Source organism: Labeo rohita, chromosome 3, assembly GCF_022985175.1.
Source record: "Labeo rohita strain BAU-BD-2019 chromosome 3, IGBB_LRoh.1.0, whole genome shotgun sequence".
Lineage (NCBI taxonomy): Eukaryota > Metazoa > Chordata > Actinopteri > Cypriniformes > Cyprinidae > Labeo > Labeo rohita.
Genome location: NC_066871.1, coordinates 13,279,385 through 13,299,463, shown reverse-complemented (window position 1 = coordinate 13,299,463; position 20,079 = coordinate 13,279,385). Strand labels below are relative to the sequence as shown.

At 38.3% G+C, this 20,079-nt stretch overlaps 1 protein-coding gene across 8 annotated transcripts in view; it reads right to left on the bottom strand.

Moving 5' to 3' along the window:
• gpatch8 (G patch domain containing 8) overlaps nt 1-20,079 on the bottom strand; it is a 41,457-nt gene that overhangs the window by 7,943 nt on the left and 13,435 nt on the right. For 2 of the 8 annotated variants that reach the window (XM_051105513.1, XM_051105516.1), the window contains 3 exons: nt 15,109-15,127; nt 10,990-11,062; nt 2,630-4,036 (listed from right to left, as the gene is read on the bottom strand). Coding sequence is in view for 3 of the 8 variants with exons in the window: in XM_051105510.1 (XP_050961467.1) it covers nt 10,990-11,062 (73 nt within the window). In the remaining 5 variants the exon portion in view is untranslated. Of the gene's footprint in view, nt 1-2,629; nt 4,962-10,989; nt 11,063-15,108; nt 15,128-20,079 lie in introns of those variants that run through there. The other 6 variants (XM_051105514.1, XM_051105517.1, XM_051105511.1 and 3 more) reach the window with 4 other exon arrangements.

The window sequence follows — 20,079 nt, the reverse complement described above, 5'->3', positions numbered from 1 at the left end:
CTTTTCACAGCACTGCGACGACGTTTGAAACCTCTCTAAGCTGCTCATCAGCTGATTTTCCTACCTGAAAGCAGGCCACACCTGGATGCAAATGAAGGTTTATGACCCACACGATATCCTAGATGCTTTGTTTTACTGATAGTCATAGCCTGTCATGTTTTATATACACAAGCTGTGAAAAGACCTAGATCAGAGGAAAAGTAACATCAGAAAAATGAACACAAATCAGAATGAAACAAAAGAAAAAAAAGGACAATCAAAACTACATTGAAGATTGACACATAATTGCTTAATCCACTCATAACCAGCCAAACGAAGCAGAGAGAAAGGGAGAAAGAGAGAGAGACACAGGGAGTGAGAGAAAGACAGAGAACAGAGAGAATAAGGACACAAGCACTGAGCTACAGCAGCAGAGTGACGTCAAAGGCCAGAATTGCCATGGTGACAGTGCAGGGTTGGGGAAAGGATGTACTTACCTGGGAGAGTGTGGGGATGGGGTGGGGGTGGCAAACATACAGACACAGAGACAGGAAAGGGTGGGGTCTCAAATAAAGGAGAGAAGGCACAAGAACAGAAGTCATACTAATTTGCGGCTGCACAGGCTAGCACCATGGTCACAGTCAATCAGACTCCAATCAATCGTTTGGATTTCAGTTTTTTCTTTTCTGTCAGTCTTCCTCTTTTTTTGACATTTTTTGGGGGAAGGGGGGATGTTCAAGTTAAAAGCAGGAACAGTTCATACCCTTGGGCTGATCTAATGGCAAAAGACAAGAAACTTTTGAATAACATTAGGAGTAACTTAACGCAATAAAGGGCTAGGAACTTTACACATACGCAAACTAGAAGAGGTTGATATTAGAGATTGTTACAGATCCGGTGGATATTTTAGGATTTTCATTTTTAATAATACTGTAAAAGTTTATTTTATAAAACAGATAGTTCCGATTCCTGATTCTGTTTGGTTGAGCTGTGTTCTAAGCTGTTGTAAATTACTCTACAAAAATACACCTTTGTTTACCTCTGTGTGTTGCTTGGAGGAACTACATTGTTTGGTGGAAGAATGCTGTTTTTACTTATATCATTACACTTTATTTGCTCTGTTTTATTTTGTGAAACCTTAATACGTATATGGAAAAAAACCTTTTATAAAAGCAGATTGGCGCTTTGCGTCATGCCTGATAACGCTTCTTAGCTGTTATAAATTCACGGTAACCCACGGCTTCTTGGGGCTTTTGTTTTAATAGATATTAGGGGTGCGCCACTATCGGTATTGTTCCGATACTGGCATTGGTATCAGTTAGACGATTTTATTTATTTATTTATTTATTTAGTTATTTTTTAAGATTAACTGTATTTTTTCCAAGGCGTTGTGAGATGTCAGTGTTTCCTGTCAACATTATCATAGCTATTAAATTATATGTTTAAATGCCTAAATACACATGTGACACTGAAGAAAACTACTTTTGGTACAGGTTTTCAATATTTGCCATATGAAAATAACTATTGGTCCATTGGTTCTGGTCATAATTTTACTAACAGTTAAAATGCTACTGCATTTAATCACATTGTTCTATAAATACAAACATTTATGTATAATTTATCTTAACAACAAAACTTCGAAAAGCAAGTAAAGCATAAGCAAGTATCACTGTCTTTATACTCGTCCTGCTGAACTACCAAAAGAAGAATTGAACGTCTTTTACATTTCTCTAAATTACAAGGTATTAAGGCATCAGTCCTTCTGAGAAAGCTGTGTTTGAGTTATGACAGATAAAGCATTAATTCCTAGCCCTTGAGCAGAAAGACCCGCATTACAATTTCAACTTAAGACCGTCTAATTTGTAGCAGACAGAGACTTGAGTTTCAGCCCAGTGGTATAATTGTTCCTGTAATGAAGTGATAAAAGAGCGTGTACGGAAACGATAAGGGCCTGATGGGATTCCAGCCCCCACCAGAACTTGCAGGAAAATGCGCTGAGGGATTCATCCTACCACCAGGGTGCACAAGAGAGTTTCCTAACAAAACAGAGTATACTAATCTGTATATAACAAATGAGCCTCATAAGAATTAGATAACTAAAGTACAACGAGGCATCTGATTACAGTGTCTTCTACCATATCTAATTGTAATGATAAAATATTGACTATCTCAAAGGGTTGTTTAAGAATCTTTCCAAAAATGTAGGTGGGAATCCCGAAATCAGGCCCCCAGGTCAACGATCTCAATCCTTTCCCTTCCCAACAATCTTTGGGAACAATGTGAGGACTAGCATTATGCATTCCAGTGGAAAAAACATAACGAGACTGGACGAAAAGGGTGCAATGCAACAAAAAAAGGGGAAGTGGATCTAAATATCCCCCAAAAAACTGAAAACAAACAGAATGAGAGTGTTCTAGAAGAGTGCATATTGAACACTAAGAGACGGGCAGCAGAATGAAGACTAATACAAAGAGAGGTAGAGACAGTTTAAGCCTATTAAACACTGGTGCTCTGATGATGAGAGTCATATCAAAACAAGAAATGGGGGAAGTAAAACCAAACAAAACGAAAACAAATAAACAAAATGAAAGCATAAATCAAATCAAAAATAAAAAAGAACCAATTCAATCGGGGTAAAAATAACATTTACCACTAAGTTTACCATCAGCACAACATGGCCAGGATCATAATGCTGCAAAAAAGAAACACCAATTGGTTAAGCAGGAAGATTGAGGCACAAAGAGAGCGTTCAGGGGTAAGGGGTAAAGGGTTAGGGGGTGGGTTTCGGGGCAGGGGCTTTGGTGTACCCCCTACCAACAGGCCTGGGTGATTACAGGGATGCCCTCTCACCATCCCTGACACTCCTTCTCTACTCCTCTTTACTGGTACTAAAATTTCAGGCTTCAGGAGAACACATTTACTCAGACTAATTTCAGAGGTAAAGCTGTCCGCTCTCTCGTTTCCCCTCTCTTTGTTGATTGTCCTTCGACAGAAATCACTCAGTGTCCAATCCACCCTTTCTCCAATCCCCCATGCGGGTCCAAGTCTCCGCGTGAACGTGTTTGAGACAGAGAGGCCGTCGTATGCATACTTCATCACGCAGCTATGAGAAGCATACTCTGTGAGCGAGCTTTTAGCAGCGCATCGTTGTTATCGGCCAGCAGGCCTCTTTAGAGAACTAGATCGGTTTCATCATCTCGCCAGTTAGCGAGAATCAATTGCAATCTGTTTTGTGGTTGCTGCATTGCTTAAAACTCAGCTTCACAAGACTGGGTCTCTACAGCCAGCATGCTCTGTGGGAGAGGGGGAAGGAGATGGGTCAGGTCAGGTGAGGCTTTGACAAGTAAGTACATATATAAGAGGAGCAGTGGGATGCAGGTGGGATGGTGTGAAGACTTCTCCCTGCAAGCTAAAACACCTGAGCCCCCACCCCTCGTTTTGGAGACACACACGTACACACACACACACACACACACACACGCACTCGGCACATACAGTTTCCACTCCCACATGTACCACAGGTGTACATTCACTTCACAAAAGTGGACGCAGGCAGATAGACCGATCGAAGGCGGAAGGAGGGGGAGAATGGGCAGGAGATTGAGGCTCATTCTGGCAAGCCATTCAGGGGAATCATGGGAAAGAGGCAGAATCATGTTCACAGCCAATCAGAGGGCCCCATCTCATGTTCTCAGCCAATCAAAACACCCCCATCGCAGCCAAACATACATTGAACTAATATTTACAAGTGCTATTCTATCACGGGTGAATTCTGAACACAATCAAGAGAGGAGAAAACAAAATTGGACAATTAATTTCTACAAAATGTTTGCTGATTCCATTTTGGTATGAGTTTCAAATCGTAGCGCTGGTATTTTGAGCAGAGAGCGTTTAGTGATTGTAAGCGTAGAGAGAAGAACTAAGAGAAGCCGTTAGGCTACACTGTAAAAGGGGGAGAGTTATTACGTATTATTTCAAGAAAAACATCCACACGCACACGCACGCTTACTCAAACATACACACAAACATACAGTGGGGGAGGTCCTACAAACCTTACCTAAAAAACAAGAGTAAAACAAAAAAGAAAGAAGAGTAAAAAAACAGAGTCAATACAATGGAAACTCAAAGCATTGGGGAGACATTTCAGTAAATTCACACTCAGTACCAAGGCTCTGTCCAAAAGATAGAGAGAAAGGGAAAAGGATAAGGTTCAAACACCATGGCATGAGCACCAGAATGGGTGAGCAGACGTGTTTGTTTGTGTATGAGCCCTTTGCACTAACTGTGAGCGCGCTCGCGCTTCTCCGCGATTCGGTGTGCGAGCTCTCTCCTGCAAGATGGAACTTATCTACTTCCTCAAGCTCGCTTGGAAGCTCTAGGACTTTATCTGATCTGGAAAATCTCTCTCGCTGCAAACAAACTTCAGCCACTCCCCTGTCTGCTCTGTGTATTGAACACAAACAGCATGATGACAGGATGATGACGACAACCAAGAAAGGACAAAACTCTAAACTTTTGAGTGTCTTGCCAAGCTACAAAACAGATGGGCGGTGCCGGTGAGCACTGGAAACATTCCTAATCTGTCACACACTTGACTTGGCCCGGGATGACAACCTCTGGCTGCGGCTACTTCCTCTGGGTTTTAGGCACTGCGAGTTCTAAGATCAGCCAATGGAGTGCGAGTCGCAAAGGCCAAAAAGAGAGCTGACGTTCTGGTTTCTGCTGTCGCTGCTTAGCGAAACGCTGTCTTCTGTGTAAAGAAGTGCTGGCAATTTAAAATTAAGCAATTAGGAGAACATCAGAATGGTTTTATTGGCTCGATAAGCATCCTAATGGGCAAATAACCTCTTTCTAGTGACTATGAATGTGAAACAAATTGGATAATTCAAAAGTGCCTCTGATTTAAAACTCAGCAGCAATAATAGCAATGGTGAAAACGCTAGTTCCTCCATTTAAAAAAAAAAAAAAAAAAAAAAAAAATTTAGAGCAAGTATCAATTAAAAAAAAAAAAAAAAAAAAAAAATATATAATAATAATAATAATAATAATAATAATAATAATAATATATATATATATATATATATATATATATATATATATATATATATATATATATATATATATATATATATATATCTGATTGGTCAATGCATTCCTAAATTCAGCAGAAACGCTTTTGAGTGGTTATAAGGCTCAACACTGCACAAATGCAATCTGCATAAAAGCAATCTGATGCGATGCAGTGTGAGCGAATCTACAGTTGGTCAAAAGTTTACATCCCCCTTTCAGAATCATTAAAAATGATAATTTTACCAAAATAAGAGGGATCATACAAAATGCATGTTATTGTTTATTTAGTACTGACCTGAATAAGATATTTCACATTAAAGATGTCTACCTATATTTCACAAAAGAAAATAATAGTTGACTTTATAAAAATTACCCTGTTCAAACGTTTACATCCCCTTTCTTAATACCGTGTTGTTATCTGAATGATCCACCACAGCTGTTTTTTTGTTTAGTGATAGTTGTTCTTGAGTCCCTCGTTCGTCCTGAACAGTTAAACTGCCCGCTGTTCTTCAGAAAAATCCTTCAGGTCCCACAAATACTTTGGTTTTCCAGCATTTTTGTGTATTTGGACCCTTTCCAACAATGACTGTATGATTTTGAGATCCATCTTTTGACACTGAGGACAACTGAGGGACTCATACGCAACTATTACAGAAAGTTAAAATGCTCACTGATGCTCCAGAAGGAAAAAAAACATGCATTAAAAGCCCGGGTTTATTTAGTGTTGCCCTTCACAGGCTACAGAAGATAGTTACATGTTTCCCAGTAGACAAAATAAGTTAAATTTACCCTGATTTTCAAATTCAAGATGTTTTCACCCCTGGCTCTTAATGCATTGTGTTTCCTTCTGGAGCATCAGTGAGCATTTAAACCTTCTGTAATAGTTGCATATGAGTCCCTCAGTTGTCCTCAGTGTGAAAAGATGGATCTCAAAATCATACATTCATTTTTGTAAAGGGTTTAAACACACAAAAATGCTGGAAAACCAAAAAAATTGTGGGGAAAAAAAAAACAGCGGGAAGTTTAACACTTCATCATTAAACAACAACCAAAAAAAAAAAAAAAGAAAAATCAGCTGTGGATCATTCAGATAACAACACAGTATTAACAATCAAGTGTATGTAAACTTCTGAACAGGGTCATTTTTATAAATCCAACAATTATTTTCTCTTGTGGACTATATGTAAACATCTTATTTTTAAACTGTGAAGTGGCATTTTTGCCCCTTTGTCTGTACGTTATGGGGCATTTTTGTTCATTTTGGTGGCATTTTCGCCACAAGCCCTCGTTAAATTTCGACCATGTTGTGAAGTATTACCATAATTTATGACAACCATTTTCTTTTTCAATACATTATAGAATATAATTTCCTCCTGTGATGGCAAAGCTGAATTTTCAGCAGCCATTACTCTTCACAGATCCTTCAGAGATCATTCTAATATGCTGATTTGGTGCTCAAAAGATTTTTTTATTATTAATCTTGAAAACAGCTGCTTAACATTTTTGTGAAAACATACATTTTTTAAAGAGTCTTTAATAAAAATAAAGTTCAGAAGACAATCATTTATTATACAAATATTCTGAAACATTATAAATGTCTTTAATGTCACTTCTAATCAACTTATTGCATCCTTGCTGAAAAAAAACTATTAATTGCTTTCAAAAAAATGATCCTGCTATTGTTATTTTTCTTATTATGGTCGATATGAGATGTTGAGGGAAGCGTTCACTGGGAACAATAAAAACAGACATGATGTCTTTCCCATTTATGCACACAGAGTACTGACTTAAGATCTTGGGCTTTTACACAACGCTGACTTCAGCACTTGAACAGCAGAGCTATCTTAACAGCTGCAGGGCAGTGTCTAAAGAGTACGTGTACATGTGTGCAATAAAAGCAGTCTCTAGGGAGAGACTCACAAACTCGCCTGATGGGCCAAATGACCTTGCAGAAGTTAGCGGACACAAATCTTCACTGTTTACTTTCAACAGAGGTCCTGAGAGAGAGCCATTCATATCCCTATCATTGATTTCTGTCAGAGCAATTTCTCTTAGAATCAAAACCTTCTGCTAAAACGATTTGTAAAGGTCACTTTAACCAGGCAGCATGTCAGAAAGGCAGCTGGGTTCGCCTTTTCACCTTGTGTTGAGAACAGATCGTACCAATTTACATGTGGGCAGATCAATTTACCGAAACATGAGGGTGTTTTCGTGTTTCTGCGCAAACAAACAAAACCTCCTACACGCTCCGCAGTTGTAGTGAGAAATAAAGAGAAAGAACAAAGAAAGATCAAGACCTAGAACATCACAAATCTTTCCTCCTGTTGAAATGTGCTCAGATATCAAAACATCCTTTCAGGCTATAATGTACTACATTTTATTCTGCGCTTACTCTTAAATTGATGCACTAAGAGGATGACGCATGCTAGCATTCCTCACTGTGTGCTTTGCAGCGTGACTGCAGCACACATGCATGCTGAGGGGATGATTAGATGTGAGTGTGTGTCTCAGAAACCACTGATCAATTTCTACACAGACGTCGGTTTCCAAACGACTGCATCACCATGAGGTAATGACCAAAAACAGAGTGGTCTATAAAGCTTATTTTACTGTTCGTCTTGAGGGAAATTTAAACATCTACTCTGTCCTTGTCCAAAAAAAAGACACTCCCTTCCAAGTAACTGTGTTTCTTTATATAATGTGACTTTGGCTCAGTAGCAAACTGTTACAATTTGCTTAAGAAGAGTCAACATTAAATCTTACATGCTGTACATCTGCTCTTTTGCGCAATGAAAGTGATCATCTGCAGGGAAGAATGGCTCATGTTATTCTACTTTCTTGCATACATGCAAACCAAACAATCACTGAACGCAGACAACAAGAGTGCATGAATACAGCACCTCTGACATTCTGCAGGCCACAAGTCAAGTGCAAGGGAGAAAGTTAAAGGGGGATCTGGGAGAGGACAGAGGGAAGGTGAAAGAAACGAAAGAGCTGATCTTCCTCAATGAAGGCATTACAGAAGAACACCATGTGAATGAATGCTTTTATCTGGTATGATTGAGAGGATCTCATGACCGTTTGTGTTTTGGTTTCTCTTTGATCCTGCGCTACATAAACATAAGGGTATGTCTGTCTGAGACTTCTGGGTGGCTATGAATCTTTTGCACTCTGGAAGTTTCATAGTTGGCTTGGTTCAGTATTGTGGCTTGATACATACAGTGGAGATCAAAATTAGAGAAAAATCTATAAATAAGACCTTTCAGACCCAAATAAATTAAACTTGCTCTGATCGCTAAAGTGAATATTGAACCAGTTCTCCTCTGTCCACACAACAAGCTCCTCAGCAAAAGTGAGCTTAGGCTTTTGATTCTTTCTGCTGATGAGAGGCTTGGTCACTGCAGTGTGCACTTCTCTTAAACATGCTGAGACAGATCCTTACCCTGAACTGCACTGAACTGGCAAGCAATTCCGGCTGCAGTGCTGAACCGATTCCCCATTCAGAGACTCTGCATTATTCTGTCTTCTCGTGCATTTGTCTTACATGGACAACCAGCCTTTTTGGGGTACTTGAATGAATTAGTGTCATTGTAAACCTGCAATATTTGAGAAATCACAGATTTGGAATGAAAGTTCTCTGCAAGTGGCTGAAAGGGTCTTGTCGCAGGGTTTCAATCACCTTAAGGCCGGGACACACCAAGCCAACTTCAAAGAACTAGTAGCGACAAAAGCCAACGGTGTTGTCGCCTCGTGAACACACTGCTCAGACTACAGCCGACAGTATTGTTTATCAACGATAGTCAGAGATATCGCCTGTTACTGACGCCTTTGATGAGAGCAAGACAAGTATTATCCATCAAAAACAGACTAGGCGCCTAACTTTAGCGATGCAGTGTGGAGAGCCGCTTCTGGGGCGCTTCAGAAACTTGCCACGACACAAGCATTGACTAGAGTGCCCGCAATCAGCTCCAGTGGCTGCATCGCAGAGCCGGCTCAAGGGCACCTCCATCGGGGGGCATTTGAAATTCAAGGGGGTGCACAAATCACATTGAGCGGGAGGAGGTTTTTCGGGTGGGATGCGTGCAATCTGTGATTGCGTGCAGTTGCTGATGCTCGAGAAAACGTGTAATTGCTTTCTTATGCGTGCTGCTTTTCGGTTTCACTTTCGATATCGATCACGTTTAGCAAGGAGGGAAGAGGATGGAAAAGGGGGCACATTGACTTGTTTACCTTAGCGCTGCAGACGTGTGCAGTGTAAATAAAGGGTAACTAGTGCTGTAACTGTAACAATACAATTCCCTTTATGGTATCAGGAGTGTTTTTTTAAAGTGCATAAACTCACGCTAGACTAGGCTAGGCTAGTGATGATGTTCTTTGATAATGTAAATGTTCTTCACTCGTTTTCTGTAGCTTCTTTTTGAATAACTAAGGAAATGTAAGCATTAGTAAGTTACAATGTTTCTATTAAATTATGTTAAACACAAATTAAGTCATATTAAAAACATTAGGCTGCTTTTAGCCTAATGTGAGTGGGTTCACTTTCTGGCAATGAAACGAAGTAAAAAAATTAAATTAGCATGATAATATCATGTATCGGCAATCTCACAGGCTTACGATGGGATAATGTGAAAATTGAGCATTGATATGAAAAACTGCCGCCAACGTCTGGAACACACCAAACAAACTAATCCAACAGACACTTGCCAACAGCCCAACAGTCAACCTTTGGCTTGGTGTGTCCCGGCCATTAGTGCGGCCTGGCCTCTTGCATTCTTAGTGAAAATTGGAGAAATCCTGCCAGTTAAATAGGGTTTGTCATATAATTAAGTAAATTAGCACCAGGTATCACAAATATCTCATTTAAGTTTTTTATACTGTACTTCAGAATACAATTAATTTATGAAATATGTTCAAAAAAACTGCCCTTCTACTCCTGTTAGGATAACTTCAAATAGGACTAAGCAGTGACCTTGAAATTTAGGAAATTAAAGGTTGTTCTCTAATTTTGATCTCCATTCTAGATTAATATTATTAATATTAACAAAAAAGTTATGTTAGGATATTTCCTATTAATTTTCAATGGTTGCTTAATTTTGACTAGGGGTCAACCGATTATCGGCCTGGCCGATATAAAGCATTTTTTCTGGTTATCGGTATCGGTCATTTTCAAAACTGATTTGCCGATAAAATAATTTAAAAGCATTTAAAGAAAGTTTCTTTCAGAACCCCTGTTATTCTTAATTTTGAATTTTTACACCAGACATATATATTGGTTAAAAATCGTAGTTATCAGTCCACTTGAATTGTAATAATCGGTTTTGCATCAGCCCTGAAAAACACACATCAATAGACCCCTAATTTTGACAGTCAAGGTTTTTTGAAGTTTACTGTTTTGCTTTTTTGCATCTAAAAAAAAAGTTAACATGTTTGAATGACTCAAGTTTAGGAAAACATTTTGGTTAAATAATCAAAAATTTAACTGGTCAAAAATGTCCAAACAACCTAGGAGCATTAATAAATCAACATTTTGTGTAAATTCAACTACAAAATTAATCAAAGGCCCATCTAATGTCCATACTCCAGACCATAATGCTCCACAGGAAGACTAGTACACTCAATGCTTATCTGATGCCATCTCATGCCATTCTACCAACTCCTTCCTCTATCCATCTCACCCTGTCTTCCCCCATTCACTGTTTATATCAACACTACAGTCCAAACAAACTCATTCCTCACAAAAACATTCACTTATGTCAGTACAAATGAGAAATACAATGGGTGTGCTGGAACAGAATAGAGAAAGAGAGAGATCAGAAAAGAAAGAAAGAAAACATTTTTACAACGGATCAAACCATAGGGCATCGATGCTGTTGGGTGGAAATCAAGAGAGAGAAAGAGTGGGAGAGACTGAGAGTTTAAGAGAGAAGGTTGCTTGCTTACCCTGCATGGTTTTGCCCAGGCCTTGACCCAACTTCCAGCCATGTTTCTGAAGGAGCCGGTGCCCAATGTTATCCTGATGTGAGGAAGAGAGGAAAAAAAGACCACAATATTCCAATAATAAGAAGCGCTTTCCTCACACACACACACACACTCAGTCACAAGTACATGTGGTAGCCAGACAACTGTCAAATCATCTTCACTCACTGTCATCAACATTAGCAACATCTGCTACACCTTTAAACTCCTTGTCAGATGGGGAGCGGAAGGGAGAGAGAGGGAGGAAGAACAGAGGGAGATAGATAGAAAGAACAAGAGGAGGAAAAGTCACTGGGCTCTGTAATAAGGCACATCTGTTTCTGTGCAGGATTAATTGAACCCAACTTCATACTAAAGTCTATAGTCTAATCTATAGCTTAAATGGGGCGTTTCTCAAAAGAACAACTAGTGGAGGTAACAGCTAAAAGAAAAGGGATGTAAACGCTACCAACCTCTGAGTTTACTAATTCACTTTCAGTCTCAAAGGAAGAAGGGAGGGACGTACGTACGGTTATATACGTATCATGACACAAATACATATATAAACCGTCTCAGGGAGGGAGATTAATACACAAACAACTAAGGGGGAAGGAACGGCACAGACACAGAGCTTGCATACACATAAAAAACCAAAAACTTTCACAAGCTTTTTGTGTGAGTTCATCCATCATGACAACAGTGGCACCACAAAAAATAAATAAATAAATAAATAAAAATAAACATACAGTATGTAGCTGTAACAAGAGCGAAAGAAGGAGATCAAGACAGAGGTAGATCGATAGATTTATGGAGAGACAAAAAGAAAAGTGCAGAGAGAGGGAGGCCTCAGGTTACCATTGAGAGGCCCGATCTGCATGTGTGTGAGTGCGTGTTCGCATTTTACATATGGATCTGATGCTTCATTTAAAAAAAAAAAAAAAAAAAAAATAGAAAGAAAAACAGAAGGTATAGGAAAAAATTCAAGCTTGAGGTCATGACAAATAAATAATCTGATCCAAGCATAAAGAAAAAATAAATCTATAAAAAAAGTGCATTGAGAGAAAAAAAAAAAAAAAAAAACTTATCTACACACACACACCACAAATTAAGGCCATTATGAACAAAAAACGAAAGAGGTGAAAACTAAAACCATTAACCAGCATGCAGCTTTTTGTTAAACCACTTTTAACAAAAAGAAACGGCGGTGTTAGTCATGTCTGTATAGTAGTGAGCATATACAGGGAGGGAGAGGGCAGCAGAGAGCTCAGGATGTTGTTAGAGATGAGGCCGAGCATACAGCGGTGATGCACAAGGTCGTCTAAACAGATGTCACAACCTACACAGGGTGAGCATAAGATGGAGCAGCCATGAGTGTTGTGTGAGAGGCAAGTGGAGCGAGAACTAGGTTAGAGCATTATGGGTAGGGAGGGACTGGTCATCCCCACAAGACACACCCACTTTCCTTCGGCGCTGCCGATTGTTTGCCACGCTCGTCGACAGTTTGGCGAATTTGGGTCCATTTTATGAAAATAGACTCATTAGTCTTACAGCCTGTTATTGGAGAACCATAAGCCTTGTTTTAAGTAGTGCTTCAAATAGCTACTCCATTTCTTTTCCTTGCTTTGGTGTTAAGATTGCTACTGGGATTTGATCATATTTTTCCATTTATTTAATGGGGTTATTGCAACAGGCCTCCTGAGAAGTCCCTAACTCGCTTAAGGGTTAGGTTGTGATTACGTTAGATTGAAATGAGAAGACAATTTCCTCAGTTCATCTTACTTTAAGAAATTAAACAAAAGGGTATGAAAATGAGCTGTTACATAAACCATAATCAAGCATGCCATTTTACGGGTCTCTAAACAATAGAGCCCAATGATATTGCACTACCGTACATTAAACCAGAACTCTATGTAAGTTACATTTCCTCTAAACACTGCTTTTTGCACAATTAACCTTTTTTATGTGAATTTGCATGAAAACTAACATTCAAAAGTTTGGGGTTGATATTTTGAATGCGTTTGAAAGAAGAATGTATTGATCAAAAATACAGTAAAAACACTGGTTAAAATTCAAAATAACATAGTATAATATAGTTTTAAATTTTCTTCCTGTGATGGATTTCATTGATGTCTTTCCATGATTGAAATTATGAGTGATTACATGAGACATGATACATTTTGGTATGTTGCACTTTTTTTTACCTTCTGGTGTTCATTCATGGTTATTTTTGTGCAATAACTGATAGTCAAAAAGGAAGAGATAATTGGTTCATTTGCAATTCGCATTGCCATTTGTACCAGGCGACTGCAGTGATCCGTCACGCTACATTAAAGACAGCAAAAACGGTATTTATTGTTTGAATATCTTAATAAAATTGACAATTTAAAAAACTGGAGCTTATTTTATATCAAAAGTAACCAAGCACAAATCTTATTGTGATTTATTTGAGTGCTACAAATAATGTTTCATTACGTTACATTCATGCATCAACTGAAGACAGCAGAGATCTATTGTGATTTAAGAATCGATATCAGTTTATCAAAATGAGAATCAATAAAGTCAATATTTCTAACTGGGGTCAACCGATTATCAGCACCGATATTAAAAATATTTATGGTTATTGGTACTGGTAATTTCCAAAACCGATTTGCCGATAAAATCGCTTAAAAGCAGTTAAAGAAAGTTTTTGTCAGTGTCCTTGTTATTCTAAATTTCGTCACATTTTTACACCAGACATATATATCGGTATATCAAAATATGAGTTGTTGGTCCACTTAATCTGCAATAATTGTTATCGGCGTTGGTCCTGAAAACACATATTGATCAGCCACTATTTTCACCTAATTGTGTTGCATTATATGTTTAAAGGCAACATAAATACAAGACTTTTTAATGAAAAAATACAGCATTTATTTGAAACAGAATTTTTCTGTAACAAAAAGGTTAAGTCTTGATATAAAACCCAAAACTTTTGAAAGGTAGTGTGCATCTCCAAACAACTAATTGTTATAAAAAATGTATTGTGACAAAAAGCAGAACTGAAAATTACTAAAATTCACTTCTACATAATGGTTTGTCATGACCAAACAAAAACAGTCAGTATCATATTGGTCACACAGAATTAATGTTGGTCAACTTTTTAAAATAATCTATACTGAACAATAGTGTTAATTGTTCAGTTCATTTACATCTCAGATCAAATGTTTAGTTCATACCTGCATAAATATGTGTGTGGTGATAGAACATGGAAACATTTTCTCCAGATGGTTAGAGCATGGGCAGCTGCACTAATGCTCATCTTGTGCAAAATCCCCTTTGGGCCTCTGGACATCCAAACACTTCAGAGCATGTTCTTCCGTTCAAATTACAGGGATGAAAAAAGGAACAAGACCGTGGGATAACGATCATTTCCTTTTCTGTATTTATAGTCAGCAGAGGAAGCCACAGAGCGCACATCAAAACCAGCATGAGGCCAATTGCAGTAAGGGACTCACATGTATTTAAAAACGGCAAAAAAACAAAAATGCAGATTTCATCACGACACATGAGCTCACTGCGTACAACGAGAAGTCAGACCGCAGCATCGAAAGAGCGCAAGTCCCAGGATCTTTGGTTTATCAGCAGTGCAGATGCGCCTGCAGTAAGCCCAGCCCAAAAGGCCTGCAATGCAGTGGCTCTGCAGCATCCTCTGCTAACAACACACAGCATTTCATCATTCTGAGCACTGGAGGAGCATCTAAACAGGGTGTGCGTTGAGCTGACCTCACATTACCTCTTCCTGCTGAGCGGAGCACTTTAGTTACATAGCAATCGTGAACTCCTCTTTCCCAAACAGGAGATCGTTAGATCAAGCGAAACAGAACTTGATGAAGAGAGCTGGCTTTGTTTAGTCTAATTCTTTATATTAGCCAATCGGAATCAGTCAAACGTGGCCCGGGGCCAATCACCGGCCCTGTGAACGGCGTGTCTGGCAGACGTGGGAGGCGGGTGGGTATTGTGGGGACAAACGGATGAATGCACTAAAATAAAACAGACAGATGAAGAGCAACAACGCCGAAGAATCCAACAGCAGTGCAAGTGGAGTGAAAACATGTCCATACGAACCTGGCTTTTAAACCCTGGGCTGTCAAAAGAACAGTCAAACGTCACACAAACTGAAGAAACTGGCCAATCTCTACAGCTTTCTACTGGTCACACTGTCTCTTTGATCCACTACATTACCACAGTGAATTCACACATCTACACATCCACTAACTGGCAGTTAATTCATTTTAAATGATTTTAAAAACAACATAAAGAATGTTATATTGTCCAAACAGATACACTCCCATAAGAAAAGAGTGATAGAGAGTGATGTTATCAACATAGTAATAGCAGGGTGTGAGAGAGGGAGAGGAAGGTGGGATTAAATTAAAACAGGACGGAGATGTGCAGGGCAGCGAGTGGATTTCCAGTGTGCGGGTATTTGAGACAGCTTCATTAAGACTGACTTGTAATTGAGTCTAGGAGAATGAGATCACACTAAATTTGACATTTTACATTGTGCAGTACTGAAGCATGGGAAATTCACAGCAGCGCTGTTACAAATACATGTCACCTTGTAAATAAACACATCTATTTCCAATATGCATGAAAAATGTGAAAATAACTATATGAAAACAGCATCCGCTGTCTACATTTGCCTAGAAACTATTCCGCTGATACACAAGAAATAAAAACCACCTTACAGTGACATAACCACACTAGGAACTGTCTCAGCGGCTGATGGAAATGTCAAATCAACTAACTGTAGGAGTCAGCCAGTGGTGGCTGATGATGAAACTATTTATAAGGTGGCAGTGTTCCTGCTGACCTTCATGCGTCTACAGCTGGATGCCAAAAGGTCAGTCCTTTAAACAGAGAAACAACAACAAGCGCCAGAGAGATATGAGCGGGAAAGTGTTACCAAGTTAAGGTGAGATAATGGACTAGGTGGGAGTTTGTTTGGGGACCTGGACAGCTGGTGTTGCACCAGTGTGCTTATGGAAGAGAGGGAGAGAAATCTAACACATTCCCTTCCTTACCGCCACAGGTTGGGAAATGCTTAGGATCAAATGAGAAGACAGCAGAAGGGCTTTTTAATGTCATATTCACTACTTTGTCTTATGCACAGTAGCCACAAATGCGCTGCATTTTAGCCACAACTAGGGTTGCACAGGGGTGGAAAATTTCTGGTAAATTTCCAAAATCCAATTTCCAAAATTTCTGGAATTACATTTTCCACCTTTTTGCAAACCTAGCCTCAAGAATGTCTAAATATATCAATATAAAACCAAGAGACATCTGACAACAAATGATGCTAGAGCCAGTTTAAAATATACTTTTAACAAACTGCCCATTTGCAACATATTACTGTATGCAAGTAAGCTATGTTTTTTAACGCATGCCACTTGGATTGATATTCTGTTATATAAATCAACGACATTAATTAAGTGTGGCTAAAATGTCCAAACACTTTTTGGTGCCACTGAGTTCTTGGAAAGTCCTGGCTTTGAAAATTCTGTCATCATTTACTAACCCTTCAAGGGGCCGTTCACGTCGCGCCTAAAACTCATGAAAAACGCTAGGCGCACCGCTTTCTCCTCCTTTCCAAAGCGCTCTGTAGCTTGCGCTCCTGTGGAGTCTGCCGTTGATAAGCAACTGGAAGTTTCAGCAAAGGATAAATGAATTTCCAGCACTAAAAATCGCTTGCAGTAGCTCTGCTACTAAATTTATTTAAAAATGCTTATCCCTGTACAGCTATGATCAGCTGTTCCTCCGTCTTGGCTGAGCTTTCAATGTTGTTACAAGAAAGGATGAAGCTGATTCGTTGGTTCTTGTCACATGACCTGCGGTGCGCTTACGGCATTCTGAAAAGTTGAGACGTTTTTATCTCGATGCGGCTGGAAAAAATGTGCACGTCGCTTTCATTATGAGCGTGCATACTGCACGTCTACATTAGAAATAACAAACTTCTGTGTGCAAAAGATGCAACATGTGAACGGCCCCTAAGTTGTTCCAAACATGCAAGAGTTTCTTTCTTCTATTAAACACAAACGTAGATACTCCATACAATGGAAGTCAATGGGGACCAGCAGTAAGCTGTTTGGTTACCCACATTCTTCAATATATTTTCTTTTATGTTCAACAGTATAAAGAAACTCATACAGGTTTGGAACTGATGACAATTTTCATTTTTTGGTGAACTATCCCTTTAAATCTCTTTCCAATAATAAAGAGACTACTGTCAACAAAGATGATGGAAAACACATCTTAGCTATCACTGTTTCCGGGTCTGAGCACTTTATCACATGCCAAAAGCAAACAACATATGGTGCTAATATACACTCAGTGTGTGTTGCAATACTTCCAAAATATCATAATCCTGAATTAGACTACAGATTTCCATACTGAAATCTCTGTTGGCCATACAGAGTGATTAATTTTTTTCTGAATCATTAAAATATTGGTGACTGGGATGCTGTAAGCCAAGAGACAGTGACTTAAATGTGTGCTATACATAAATAGTCCTCATTAACGGCTGCTGAGACACAGTTTTCAAGTGAAACAGAGTGGAGGCTTGGACCCGGAAACACTATTTGTTACATCACAGCTTAACAAGCCAATAGCAGATCGCATCAACAGGTCAGTGCTGTCTTGAAATGGCAAACCTTGACCTTTCCATCAGAACATTCCTGGGTTTAACTTTCACACAGAAGATCATCAAGAACTTCATGAAGAGAATGTGTGTGCATGGGGTTGCAAGGATGAACTGTTTTAAGAATGCATGCGTCAAATTCTTGCTTGTTAAGTGGCAAATTGTTGTCCTGGTGAGATATTTGGGATTTAATACAACTTTTTAGGCCCCTGTGATTTTCATGATCTATTCACAGACAGAATAGATAATTCCAGTAATAAAATTGGAATTTGCTATATAATGCGGAATTTTAGATGAAAAAAAAAAATCAAAACTAAATCAGTACACTTAAATCAATATTAAGTGCAGAAATGCTCTTTAAATATAAGTCCTGCATGTTCTGCGAGTCTATGTGTGATTGAATGACGCAGATGCACGTTTCGTTTACTACAAACATACTGAAGTGTGTAGTGTTTTCAGCCTCTGCCGCCTCCATACAGGAGTAATGAACACAAACAATCTTTAGAACTGCTCTGAGAGTCACTATATGAGCATTTTACTATTTCTTTTTAGACTACTGTCATATACAAACAGAAACGTAAAAATCTTCACAGCAACCCGTCAAAATAAAAGCTCAGTTTATCTTAAAGAAACTGTGACAAAAATATATACTTAAATTTAATGATAGTACTACTGCTACTAATAAAATTATTATTAAACTTTTTTTTAAACATTTATATTTTGTTTGTGCACAGTACTTCTAAAAAAAAAAAGTAAATAATTTATTATTATTATTATAATTTTTATTTTATTTTTTTTACTCAAATAAATGAGAGACGCTTTTGATTATTAGAATGTAATGAAATCATTAAAATGGAATACAGAAAATTAATGAAAAACACAGAATTTGGTAAAAACAAAACTGAATTTGAGGGGGGTGTATTTCATAGGGCCTTAAAAATGTAATTTTTTGTTAAACTTTTAATAAATTGCTGTTAAATTGTGTAAGTTTCATGATTTCAAAGTAACCATTAAAACAGAATTGGAAAAAAAATGAAAAGGATTTCATACTGTTGCTAGCCGATGACAATTTCTTTTATTTTCATGATAGCTGTGATAACAGTCACTGAAATAAATAATCAAACATGGGAGCCTACACAACACCAGAAAAATGTGTCCAGTTCAATGCTTCTGTTTTATATTTAAATTTCTTTCTAATATTTAAGTGTTCAGTTTTAAGTATTTTAAATATTAAATTTTAAATATGTGACCTAGGACCACAACCATCAGATTTATACATCTGAAAGCTGAATAAATAAGCTTTCCATTGATGTATGGTTTTGTTAGAACTATTTGAAAATCTAGAATCTAAGGGGGCAAAAAAAAAAAATACAAAAAATTGCCTTTAAAGTTGTCCAAATGAAGTTCTTAGCAATGAATATTACCAATCAAAAATTGAGTTTTGATACATTTACCATAGTAAAGTTACAAAATACCTTCATGCAATTTGATCTTTACTTAATATCCTAATGATTTTTGGCATAAAAGAAAAAGCGATCATTTTGACCCAAACAATGTATTTTTGGCTATTGCTACAAATACACCCGTGCAACTTATGACTGGTTTTGTGGTCCAGGGTCACATATTTAAGTTTCTTTTAATATTCAAGTGCAAAGTTTGGGTCTCATCCAGACCACAGAACTGATGGGAGCAGCTCCAGTGAACAACAGCAACTGGATTTAAATCCTTCAGAAGTCACACAGCTCATATCACCATTGCTTTTAGCTACTAGAACCCTAAAGGAAAATGCACTCACTATATAACATGACAGAAGTTTTCCAGTGTGGTTCTGTTCACACAGTACAGGTGTCACACATTTTACAGATGTCCTAAACATGTAGGTGAGAGATGTTGGTCAAAACACCTTTGTGACTTGTTAACCAAACCGTGTGAAAAAAAAAACAAACATATGTAGCACTATACAACCAGAGTGACAAAAGTATTTTCTACTAAAGCAATATAGTCATTCTAAGCTTCCTAAAGTGAAACGTCAGTTACATACCAAGAGTGATAATCAAATCTGTGATGTGCGGGATTGACGTGATGTTGTCACTGCCCAGTGCACATCTCCTTGGGTTAGGGGACGGGAGAAAGGAAGATGAGTGTTGGGATACATAGTAAGATGAAGGGGAGTGTGTGTGAGAGAAACTAATGCTACTGACTTAACATGCAAACAGACAAACAAAGGTGTTGAGAAAGCAAGAAAGAAGAGGGGATGAGTAGATAAAAGCATATGGGAAAATAAGAGAAGATCCCGATTACCACAGACCTCTAGCTGCCTACAGATCACACACAATGATCGGCAGAGGAGGGGCATGGGAAAAACAAGAGCGTGGCAAACACAGCGCTCGAACAAGACG